The sequence below is a fragment of the Mustela nivalis genome (assembly GCF_964662115.1).
Source record: "Mustela nivalis genome assembly, chromosome: 13".
In the NCBI taxonomy this organism is placed as follows: domain Eukaryota; kingdom Metazoa; phylum Chordata; class Mammalia; order Carnivora; family Mustelidae; genus Mustela; species Mustela nivalis.
In genome coordinates this window covers 42,669,002-42,682,093 of record NC_139032.1, presented here as the reverse complement: position 1 = coordinate 42,682,093, position 13,092 = coordinate 42,669,002, and the positions used below count along the sequence as shown (strand labels likewise).

Below are 13,092 nucleotides of genomic sequence, written 5' to 3'. Positions count from 1 at the left end.
GAGACGTTGTTGCCAGAAAAATGAGGATAGTTGGTCTCTACAGCCCAGGAATGAAAGAGAGTGTACCTTAAGCTGCATCGAGGTCTGGGAAGACCAGGAGACTAGAAAAAGGGACCAAAATTAATGAGAATATTCCTTTGGGAGAAAGTTTCAGAAACGTGTCGGGCAGAATCCAGATTGCAAAATTAAAATGTAGGTGGTAGTGCAGAAGTAAAAGAAGTGGGTGTTGAGTGCATGGATTTTTCTTTCAAGAAATCCATGGTAAAGGTAAGCAGAAGGAATAATTACTTTTAATAAGTTGCGGATTTTAAAAAATTCATTACCGTTACTGTTCTGGAGGATTTGGCAATGCTGATCAGGTCAGAATTGAGCAAAGAATTACCGAGCACTCTTGACGAGGCACGGAGGGGCTGATAAAGCCAGACAGCTAGACCTGCATGAGAATCCCTGCAAATATCGGGGGGAGGGCAGTCTGACTAAACTGTCTGTTCTTTTCCTGGTATCCCCTTTATGCCACTTCCTCCTCATCTCTGGGTTTCCTGTAGTTGAGAGTGCCCAGCAGTGAGTGGGAGGAACTTCTATGTTGGCTGAATGAAGGAAGAAGTGAATGTGCTTACAAAAAATGAAAGCTTATCCATTTCTACTTTTCCCAGCTGTCTCCTTGTAAAACATGTACACTTTTGAGGCTTAACTGACTTTGATAATTTTATGATAATTTATTTTCTTTAAGTGTGGGTGAGTTGGCAAGTGATCACATTGGTTCTGTTTTGTTGTGAATAAATAGTATGTCAGAGTTTTATGCTGTTTCAAAAATGTTATTTAGAATAAAACTTCCTTTGAAGCCACAATAGTCTCTTACTCAAAATATTTATTTAGACCATATTGTTTAAATATATATAATTCCCTTAAGGAACAATTGTAGTCTATAAAAATCTGAATTTAAAACAAACAGACCTTCTGGAATTCATGGAAATACAAAATGGATATTCCAGTGTGTAAGTGTTTATATACAAAAAGAGTTGAGGTGTTCCAATGTTTGTGTGTTTAGGTACAAGAAGAGTAGAATTCATAAAAAAGATGATGATCTGAAAAGTTTAATTCCCTAATGTGCCAGAGGTATAAAGTTATTTAAGTAGAGAAAATATTTGAAGCATAGTGTAGTTCAGAGTAAATGCATGAATGTGAGTCAACCAGTGAATAAATAATTATACATAAAAAAATAAAGTAAATCTACAGTCTCTTAATTTGTTCTGTTGTGAGTATAGGTATAGTTAAAATTGAGAAAAGTATGCTTTAAACACAATGTAAAATTAGCCTATTTTTGTAAAATAATTAAATGTTATCAAATTAATAACTGAAAGTATGTACGTCTTTTGTGCTGGAGTTGACACATAGTCCTTGAGAAATCATCTCTTTTTATTGGGAATTTTTTAAATTTTGGTAAAGCAGAGGTGATTTTTTTTTTTTTTTGGAGTTATGAAAGCTTGTGTTATTGCAATTCAGATTACATGAATATTTTAATGTCAATGTTGTTGCTGTATCTGAATTTATAATTAGATAGTTTGTAAAGTACCTTGTTTTTTAGTGGAAACACTGCTTTCTAAACTGTTTTGTTTGGGTTTGGGTTTTTGGACCATATTATAATCAAGTTGTGAGTTCATTAACTAATGAATGTGATATTTAAATAAGCTCTTTCTAACGTGTTATGTTCTGATATATTGCTCAGTCAGTAAACTGTTGAAGTGGAAATAAGAAATTTCAGGAGAAATATTTCCCCCCTACAACCTACAAATGCATATGTTATTCTTGCTTAGTCAGCATTTATTTCCTTTGGTATCCCTATTCTTATTACTAATTCTTCCAATCACCAATGGATACAGCAGAAAGTTTTATAATCTAGCTAATATGTAATTGGACTGTTGACACTGGAAGACAGACCCTGAAATGTCAGGCACATTATACAGTTGCATGTTTCCCTAGTGGTAATGGAGCAGCAAATGAGAGGTAGAGGTGAACTAAGAAAGGAGTCTGTAGTGAGGACTCACTGCAAACCGCACTGGGACCTAGAGATTTAATGTTCATTAGTGAAAAGAGAAATACTTCGGACTTGCCTGATGCAAAGCATAGGGAACAGTAAAACCCCGTCCAGTCTTAATTCTGTTGAAATTTGGCCCAACTGTGTTAACAATATCTAAAATACTGTCTGTTACAAGTGAGACCGTTTATGTAAAAATCCAGATGGTTCCAGGAATAGGATTATCTGGAAGCTGTGTAAGTGAGCATAGCTTTCAGTTACAGAACTGCAATTTCAGGTAGTTCCATGCCTATCCTCCAATAACCACCCCTGGCCCCCACCGCCCCAAATCAGTAAGCATTGACTGCATCTAAAGCTGTAGAGAGATCTTTTCCTGGCAGTTCTGGTAGTTACAGTAGATTGTTAATCTGTGAATGATCAGAATAAATTCCTTCTGTCTTCAGAATTTCCATGCAAATTAGAACTAAATGTATGAGATAAATTTATTAACTGTAGTCTAGGAGCATAGGTCAGCTTTAGCAAGTTTTAAGCATAGGTTTTTCTCCATAAAAAGTTACACTTCATTTATGCTAATTTTCTATGGATTCACTTTATAATGTAAACTGGTGAGATGATTTTTTAAAGTACCTGTAAAGAAATGAAAGATTTTTTAGTGTGTTTTCCAGTTTTCTAAGAAAGAGCTGGATTGTTACAGATATAAGATGTTTACATAAATGGCATTTCCTATTCTAAACTTATTTTTTTACATCGCCATTAAAGTACAAGAAAAGGGGGCACCTGGGTGGCTCAGTTGGTTAAGCCTCCGACTCTTGATTTCAATTCAGATCTTGATCTCAGGGTTGTGAGTTCAAGCCCCACTTTGGGCTCCATGCTGGGCATGGAGCCTACTTTAAAAAAAATAAATAAAGTAAAAGGAAGGTTGTTTTATATTTTTTTAAAATAAGAATGAAAATGAAATTAATAAATCAAAAAGGAGAAAAAACAAGGAATTGGGGAGTAGATAAATAATACCAGAACTATGCTAGATTTTATTGGGATGACAAGAGTGTCTTTTGAAGTGTATCTGATAGATTAAGAAAGCATTTAAGTGAAACTCAGCAGAAGAGTAATCTTCTAATAATAGTATTTGTATGTCATGTTTTACGTTCACCAACATTTCACCTGAGCATTATTTTATTAGAATGTATTTTTCTGCATTATTGCTTAGTGGATAAACTTAAATGGGAATATATAGTAGCAGCAATATTTTTTTCTGTTTGGGATCCCTAGCTTTACAAATCAAGCATCTTGTAAAATCTGTAATTTTTTAAATCTTATTCTGTTTCGTCTACGTTTCTAATGTAAAGGTTAAATATGAATGACACAAAACGTTCTGTTAGTGAATGAGCTTTGTTTTTTCACATTTTTTGGTAAGAGGTTTTGATGGTATCTGAATTTATTTTTAAAACTCTTCAAGCTGCTACCAACATGAAGCCTTTAAAAATAGAAGTGGATGTTATTTATTAAAATGCTGAAGAAACTTGGTACCTTTGAACCGATGCTGATGCTTTTTCTCCTCCTTTCTTTTCCAGGCCATCCGTTGCACATTGGTAAACTGCACGTGTGAATGTTTTCAGCCGGGGAAGATTAACCTGAGGACTTGCGATCAGTGTAAACATGGCTGGGTGGCACATGGTGAGGAAAATCTGGACTTTTCTTCCTGTTCTTGTTAGGTTCATGTGAATGTGCGTATTTTTTCTGAGCAGTCCCTGCCTGGGAGGAGAGAGGGGTCAGCTGTGCTCCGAGTGTTCGTTAACATTCAGGCTGCAGCTCTCCAACAGCATATTCTCGGCTCCAAGGAGCAAGGCTAGGCGAGCAGAGCAGCTCTTAGCAGAAGGGTGCGATGTTTATAGGACAGTTGGGCCATGGGGTTCTGACTGAACACAGCAGCAGCCAGCAAGTACCAGGCCTGATGGAAACTCAAACATACCACAGTTGGCCTTTCAGGGCCCGGACCTCAGAGGGAAGCTGGCAAACCCTCTTTGCTTGAGGAGAATTCGTCGATGACTGCTCACCCTTGTCATATGCGTTTGAGGCTGCGTTTATTCTCCCAGATGTTAAATTTTGTATGGTCCAAGGTGGGTGAGAGAGTGAACGGGAACATTATTTGGCTGGTATCTGAGAAAATAATCTGTAAATACCCCCTTTCAGTGTGCATCAGGATTGGAGGTGGCTGGTGTTGGAGTGGGAGCTCTGCGTAGGTGTGTGTTGGGGCGAGGGTGACCCAGGGCCATAGCTGGAAGTGTTGGCAGCTTTTTGCAAGATGCACAGAGCCCGTCCCATCAGTGTGCCTTGACTGAGCAGTTAATATCTTCTTCTGTGTAGCTTATGTTTCTTACGTTAGGCAAAAAGAGACTTAGAAAATAAGCAGACATTTTTCTTTACTTCCTAGAATGTAGAATTTTAAAAGATAGGTAATGTTTATGAAAGAAATTTTGGCTTAAGATTTTTTTTGACAGCCTGGGGTATTGGCTCTTCAGTGGACATATTCTTCATTCCCAAGCTGTGCCAAATATCCAGTGGGTTGTATTTTTATAAATATCATGTTATTCTAGGAAGATCTGAGGTACAACACTGGGCTGTGCCTTGAAATGCTTTTAATTTATCATGTACCTTGCTTGTTCGGGTGTGTGTGTTGGCATTGCGGGGACATTTCAGCCATGTTTCTGTGTGCAAGAGAGAAGAGGTGGAGAGGGTGATAGGAGGGTAAGACTCTGGAAGGGTGTGTCTGGCAGGCAGGGCCACCATTTCTTCAGTGCCTTCAGGGACGGAACTCTTTCCTGTTTCATTAACAAGGGCGAAATCTGCAGCTCAGTCTGATTTGAAACAGCAGATGAGCTGCTGTTCCTTTTGCAGTCTGTGTGTGTTACTGTGATTTCTTTTCTCTTCCTATAGTCATTTCCTAGGACTGCCATAACAGAATACCATGACCGGCTGGCTTAAATCAGAAATTTATTTTCCCACGGTTCCAGAGGCTGGAAGTCCACAATCAGGGTGGTTTCATTCTGATTTCCTGGCTTGCTGACGGCTGCCCTCTTGTTACGTCCTCAAATGGTCTTTCCTTTGTGGGCAGGCACCCCTGGCATCTCTGTGCTTTCAGATTTCTTCTTATTCTAAGGACACTAATCAAACTGGATTAGGGCCCACTCTAGTGGTCTCATTTTAACTTAACCAGCCTCTTTAAAGGCTCCATCTTCAAATATAGTCACCTTTTAAAGTACCAGGGGTTAAGGCTTCAAGGTATACATTGGGTCGGGGGCATAATCCAGCCCATAACACTTCCAAATATCCTTGTTTACCTGAATAAGTGTTGGCTTTACTAGGTGATATGTACCAGAGCTTATGTGCTGAGGCAGTGATGGTTCACATCCTGGCTCTCTGCAACCTCAATGGCCCAGAGTTCAGCATCTCTGCAGCCTAGGTTTCTTATCTGTAATACAGGATGAATATTACCTACTTGGCAGGATTATTGTGAGAATTAAAGATAAAGTGTATGAAGCCTTTCAAATAAATAATTGTATGTTAAAAGTAAGCAACTGAACAATGGGTAAGCAATAAAAGTGAGTCAGTCAATTAAACAAAGGACTTTTCATTCATTCACTCATGTTTTTCCAAAGCCATCTGTGTTACTGTCATCTGTGTACTGTGGTAGCCTTGTGAGTATGAAAGTTGACTGTGTCACCAGTTTGAATTACATGTCCAACTTCCACGTACATATTACATTAGCATTTTAATTGGTGGTGGGGGATGGGGGGAGAAAAGTATTTCTTCTTTCTCGAACAAAATAAACTATTTCTAGCCAATGGTTGTTTCTAAGACTTTCTGAGGGATGTGATTTTTCACCAAACTTGAATAGGGCATTTCTGGTACATCAGCCTGTGCTTTTCCTACCATGTCATTAGAAGTCCTGTGTCTCTGGGATATTAATTATAGGGTTTCACAAATCTAACTTTTTTCACCGCTATTACCTTGACCTCTCTTCTCCCCCTCATGTATATTGGTCAACAACTCCAAGTATGTACACACAGATGGACAAACCCCACTCTTCCCCCATTCATTAGGACAAATATGACAGGGATTTGCTTCCGGCTTTTGAGTTGGCAGTGGGCTGAGAGCACCCACTCTTTTTGCCCTTGGCATTTCAACTAGTTGCTTCATTCTCTCCTCCTGCACAGAAAACCCTGAAATCATATCTCTAGTTATTTCTACTCAGAGGTGAAGTATAGCAGTTTTCCTGGCTGCCTTACACGTTATGGTATCCTGTGTGTGGGGCAAGGAGGAAATGAGGTTTTTTTTTTTAGTGTGTCTCTTAATGTAGATGGAACAGCAGTGAGACTACTGAGAATACATCTCATAGAATTGTTTCGTCATATCACTAAACATACTCCACGTGTTATTATATTGTAATAAATATATGCATATGTATATGTGTGTGTGTGTATATATATATATACATATATATGTATATATATATATATATTTGTTGTTGTTGTTGTTGCTGTTGTGAGGCACATGGGTGGCTCAGCGTCCAACTCTTGATTTTGGCTCAGGTCATGAGACCGAGTCCTGCCTGGGGCTCTGCTCTGGGTGAGGAGCCTGCTTAGGATTCTCTCTCTTCTTCTCTTTGTTCCTCTCCCACTCCTATGCACAAACTCTCCCACTCTATCTCAAATAATTAATAATAATAATAATAATAAAAGTTGCTGCCAAAAAAATAACCAAATGTCAGAATAAAGTGTTCTTTATAAAAAGAAAAATGTTTAGAAATTTCGTGGCATCTTTTGAATGAATATGTTCCTATATCTCTTTTGATAGAAGCATCTTCAGTTTCTTTGTGAGATGTTGAATTTCATGGGTCATTATATCACACACACACACACGTGCACACACACACACACACACACACACAATTCCATAGCTTTACAGATTGCTTCTCCAACCTGCTTGAATTGTTGACATTAGCTACTTTACAACAATCTTGAGAAAGATGTTTTAAAAAATTAAAGAGAGTGAGTGATTAATTCATCATACTGTAACACTTAGATTTTGAAATTATGCACTGGGCCATCTGCTTTTCACAAATTACTTCCTTGAAATCTTTAGCACCATTGAGTCTAGAGGGGGAGAAAACCCAAAACAGCTTCTACTACCAATAGGTATTTCCCACTGAATTAATAAAGGATTTCCTGTTCTTTCTCCCATGAATGAATTTTAGCTCTTTCACTTTGATTAATAGAAAGCAGGGCTTTATTGAATTTATTTCAAAATAAGCTTTTTTTGGTATAGGATTTCCATACCTACAGTATGTAATAAGCCAGACTTTCTAATTTTATAAATTTCTGTTCAGAGTTCTTGGATAAAGGACTCTAGCATCCTGCCAGCTAATTCATTTAACAACTATATTTCTTTTTCTCCTCTGTTTGCATGATCTTTTCTGTGTTTTTCCTTCATCACCTAAAATATAGAGTGTGTCTTGAAAGAAATTAAAATTCCTACAAGTTTTAATTTTTCTTGGTTTAAAAGTGCCAAAATAAGATACCAGGATAAAAGCAGCAGTGGACTTATTTTCTGGTGACATAATGTTTATGTTCATAGAAATTTAGTCTATTGTATCTTGACCCTTTCCCACCATACTAGAGTAGTAATTCAGCCATTCGTGGAAAAGATTTTACATAGTCTTAGAAAATAGCAAGGGGGCACCTGGGTGGCTCATTCAGTTAAGCATCTGCCTTCAGCTCAGGTCATGATCTCAGGGTCCTGGGATCGAGTCCCTCATGGGGCTCCGGGCTCAGCAGGAAGTCTGCTTCTCTTTCTCCCTCTGCCCATCCTTACTGCTCATGTGCTTTCTATCTCTCTCTCTCTGTTATGTTTCTCAAATAAAGAAATAAAATCTTAAAAAAGAAAGAGAGAGAGAAAGAGAGAGAAGAAAATAGCGTGTAACCAGTGAATACCCAGTAGTGGTGTGTTGGAAGGAGGGAGGGTGGGAGGGGGGCGTGCTTGCTTTTAATGAGAAGTGCCTTTGTGAAAAACTGGAGCATGGTACAAAGGTTGAGAACTATGGTACTAAATCATTTTTTAAATCTATTATGTGCAAATTGGTTGTAATGACTTTAGTCTAGATGAAGACTTTATTTCTAAACCATTAAGATAAATAAAGTAGCAAAGATTTTAAAAAAGTAAACTATATTCTAAATGATTTTAGGAAATATTTAGTGATAATCCAAGACAACTGGAAATTTTTTTCTTTGAGGATGGGGAATATTTGATTTGTGTATTTGAGAACAGAGGTGGGCAGATTTTAGAAAGGTGATATATATATAGAATCTTTTCCTTTACTACATCAGTGATTTTTACCTCCAACAAAGCCTGTTTGTTAAAACTACCTTTAAGGAAAAAAAAAAAAAAAAAAAACTCCTGTTTCTTAGTATGTCTGGCAAACATTTGGCAAGGAGATGAGGCTTAATGAATAAAGAATATATTATATAGCTTCATGAAGCCCACAGCAGATTTCTCAGTACAAATTATTTTCTTTATAGAATACTTTAATTTAAACCAAAAGGATGCACCATTCCAACAAGCTGCATGAAAGCTAGCATTTTCGTTTACTTCCACGCACTCTGAAGTAACACTAGTGGTACTTCCTTTGGCTCAGGTCTGCCTGTGAGAAAGCTTGTTGCACCAGAATTCTCGAGACCTTTCCTTTATTATGTTCTATAAATGTGATTTCTCTTTATTACCTCCGTGCATTCAAGAAGACAGTCCTGCATTATTGCTTTAATTATTTGGTCATCAAGCCAGCTGCTTTCCTGCCCGAATCCAAACTCTTCTGATTTTTTTAACGTAAAATGAGCAGGCTTGGCCTGCATCATCTGGATCAGCAGTGAATAGATATTTATTAAACATATATCATATGTAAAGTACTGTGCCAGGTTTCTTTCAGTTCCTTAGTTCTGTGCCACAGGAAATGGTGAGCAGTATAAAGTTAATTTAGTGTCATATACCAACCAGTTTTACGGTTTAATGTACTGTAAGACTTAATATTCATATAATCCATTAATTTCAAACCTTTCTTTTTTGTAATTCACTGGAAGTAATTTTTCTTTTCTTTTTTTTTTTTTCTCAGCATCATTGAATTTGACTTCTCAGCTTTTTTACTCAATACATCTTATCAGAACAGGGATATTTATAGAGACCCTCACCCAAATAGAAAAATAAGACACCCCCTTAAATTTGAATTTCAGGTAAACAGTGAATATTTTTAGGATGGCCGTGTATCTGCAGATTCAGCTGTATGAACCCGTATTTTGATTTGCTAACACTGGCAAGCATATACCTAGAAGAAAATTATAGTGAGACTTAATCTGTATAATTAAGTTCTTAAATCAGGGCCATTGGTTCTGAAAATTCTATAATCAAAAAAAATTCTATAATCAAAAACTTTCTGAATATGTCAGAGGTCACGAGATCTCCGCATTTTGTTTAGAAATTCCTCAGTTTTGTTGGCGGCATGGTGTACTTTATAAGGATTTAAACAGAGTGGATCAAAAGCAGTAATTTTTCATTTTATCCCATGAAAAGTCACATGTCTTTATTATTTGTCCCAGTCTGTGCTCTTCTTATGAATTGTCTAAACATCTGTGAAAGTAGTTTATTCCTAACTGGTAACTCTGTAATATTCTCCCTGACTTAAGTCCAAAAGCCAGTATAACTAATGTAGTAGTAACCTCTCCTTCTCATTCCTCCTTTCTTTCCTGGTTTCCCCCCTTCACGCCCCAAATAGAAGTCTTTTATCATAAATAAAGCGTGACATTTCTGTGATATCATGCTCATTCAGAGTAACTCAGCAACGGTTTGTGTATGATGATTTGTAAATTTTTCAAAAGTAAGAGAAGAGGGTGATTAAAAGGAAAGGTAATCCTCCCAAATATTAACCTACAAGAAAGCTCTGACCTCTTTTTTTTTTTTTTTACTGACCTGGAGATTGTCCCAGTAAGAGTGGATTTTGCTTTGGGAGAGACTTGTTGCAGGAGAGTATTTAGGATCTGGTGAAAAGTGTTAAGTGTACTAGCTTGATTCCTTAGCACAGTAAATACCAGCTTTGCAAGTGAGAACTTGATCCTTTGGGAAGATGTAAGTGGTCATGCTGCCAGGGCTTTGCATGTGGGTAGGAACACCATAGTCCTCTTCCCCTGGCACACTGGTTTGGAAAAGTTAGGAACTAATGTAGTATCTGCTTAAAAGAATCTGTCCAGAAGTAGACTTAGTTCTTCCAGATTCTGATGTTGAAACCTGGCTTGCCTAGCCACAAAATTCATTTTTAGTTAGGGAAACCACTTTTATAGGTGTCTCCTTAGCTCTGATGAGGCAGCTGGGTCCTGTTCTCTCCACAGACAACGTCCTTGAACATCTTTCCAGTTATTTTTATCTTAAAGAGCAAAAACAAGGCCATTTTCCTGCCTGGCATGGGAGCATTCTTTGCTTGACCTGAGGGCACCGTGCCCTCTTCTTTCCTTTACTCCCTGATCACAGCTGATAAGCTTTAAAGGGAGGACATCCTCACAAATGCAAAGGTTCGGTGCCTGATTAATGGCATTAGCTATATTCTTATAGTGTCCCTGAACTGCTTATTTTGATTTGTTTCTTAGCCTGCCCACCTTTGGGGATGGTGCTTTGAACTCCCTAAAATTTTTCTTTTTTAATCACAGCACAAACAGTGCCTCCCCTTCAAAGTCCTGGGCTCTCTGCCTATTAGCTCCCCACATTTTTTTCCCTAGCTTCTTCTTACTCAGATGGAACATAAGATGAGTCTGGTAAATTCTGGCCTCTAAAGTGTACAGTGCCAGTCTGCTGCTAAGGAGTTTCTAGGGAGGATCTTGAGATTGAAGCATACGGAGCCGGAGCCCCAGGGTATGAGGAAGCTTCAGATACACAAATGGGAGGCAGGACAGAAAAGTGGGTAAGAGTGCCTCTCTATTTAAGCTCAGAAGCCGGCTCTAGGCTCTACCACCTACCATCAGTAGAACTTTGGCCAAGTTAACGTAATCTCTGTTTTCTTGTCTATGAAATGTGGATAATAATAGCACCTAGTTTGTAGGGTTCTTCCTAGGATTAAATAAAATAATCTACTTAATAGTGTTAGTTGTTGTTATCTCTAAACTGTTACCAAAGTAAAACTTCACCCTTCAGGCGTGAAAGACATGTATTAGCAGAGTTTCGTGGTTAAAAGTTGGATTTACCAGGCAGTGGTCAAATCCCATCTTGATCCCTAATTAATAAGCCTCAGTTCTTTTATCTGTAAATGCAAATAATAACAGGAATATACCTAAATATCACAGCAAGGTTTTGAGGAAGATTAAAGAGAAAAGTGGACTTAATACTGATGATAATATACAGAGCCTCATTTAAGGTACAGGGGTACAAGCTTCTTTCCCCTTCCAGGGAAGGTTTTCTTCAGGGCCCAGTGGCAGAGTTTAGGTTACCAATTCTTTCCCCATTAAATCTAGTCCTGTTCCGTACCTTCCATTTCCCCTAAAGTGTCATTTGAGCCCTTATTTGAACAGAAGTCAGAAACACTTTTTTCCCAGAAGTCACATTTTGAGAAGTGTAGACCAGTTAAAATGAATTGTAGGAATATTTATGTTGCAAGTCCAAAAACCAGAAGTAGATGAATTTCAGTCAGATTTCAGACTACTTTTGACCACTTTCACACCTATATTCTTGCATGTAAAGTGCTTTGATGGGCTAACCACTTTATCATTTTATTGTACTTTATTACATCATAAATTTTTATATCTTGCTAACGATCCTACAGGAAGCTTAATTGTTTATAGGAACATCTTAATTAACTGGAGTTCACCAGGTTAAGCAGAACACAAATTGAAGGAGTTATAAATGAAACACTCAGCTCCTCTCATTTTACTCAGGATGCACTATTGAGATAGACCAGGAGGTTCTGCTGGGTCATAAGGACTCCAGTATGTCACAGCAATATCAGGTCAATGCTCTTAACCATTCTTCCTTTTCCCGTTATGTCATAGTGGTGACTTCTTCCGAACAGGGGTCCTCCCCCTAACCTTTGTTGAAGAGTGAAAACACGAAAGGAGGTAACTATGGTAATTCAGAGAAATTCTGACTCCTATTCTGGGAGGTATAAAATTTTGTTTATGCATCCCATTCCTTACCAGGTTTTGCCTTCTGGGAAGGTAGGTGTTTGTAATTTTTCAAAAGCTTCTTGAATTCATCTGTTAATAGTTAGTGAGCGTAGAGCCAAAGTGCTGTATAGATGGTATTTTTAAGGTGTTACTGTTTAAGGTGTTACTGCCACAACTAAGCAAAATCATAAGCAGTAGTAGAAGGGGCCCCCTAGTAAGGTCTCTCCCTGGAGCTGTTCCTTGATGCACCAGGGAAATTGCCATTTTGGCCTCTTAGGCCTCCCAGCCTGCTCCGTATGGTCAGGCAGGTGATGCTACAAATGCAAGCCCAGACCCATCAAAATGAAAGGACAGTGTTGTTGGGCCTTAAATTCAGTTGGCCAAGGAATGCAACAGCAACTCTAGACCTGGCTGTCCAGTGAGGAAGCCACTCTTACAGATTTGAGCATTTGAAATGTGGCTAGTCTAAATTGAGATCTGTTGTAAATATATACACTGGATTTTGGAAATATAATCTTAAAAAAAATGTTAAGTATCTTAAGAATTACTGATCCATTATCTGCATGTTGGTAATATTTTTGATGTAATGACTTAAATATAAAATGTACTCTTAAAAATTAGTTTCATTGTTTATTTTTTACCTTTTAAAAGAGACAACAAAACTTAAAGTATGTGAATTGAATTGTATTTCTATTAAACATAGTGGTTCTAGGCCCTTGGTGTGAGGTAGTGCTATTGGCGGACTGAAGCTTAAGTTAAAGTGGCTTTCAGGTAGAGTAGTTAGAATTGGTGTGAGAATCCTAAAAACCAAAACCCAGTCTCCTGTCCTCCCTTCACTCATCACTGTCAGCTCTTCCTCAGTCCTTG

General features: G+C 37.9%; 1 protein-coding gene across 13 annotated transcripts in view; it reads left to right on the top strand.

Moving 5' to 3' along the window:
• The window catches only part of BNC2 (basonuclin zinc finger protein 2), a 423,723-nt gene that overhangs the window by 267,229 nt on the left and 143,402 nt on the right, over nucleotides 1-13,092 (top strand). For 12 of the 13 annotated variants that reach the window (XM_082695070.1, XM_082695083.1, XM_082695069.1 and 9 more), the window contains one exon: nucleotides 3,607-3,709. In XM_082695070.1, coding sequence (XP_082551196.1) covers nucleotides 3,607-3,709 — 103 coding nt within the window. Of the gene's footprint in view, nucleotides 1-71; nucleotides 268-3,606; nucleotides 3,710-13,092 lie in introns of those variants that run through there. The other variant, XM_082695084.1, reaches the window with a different exon arrangement.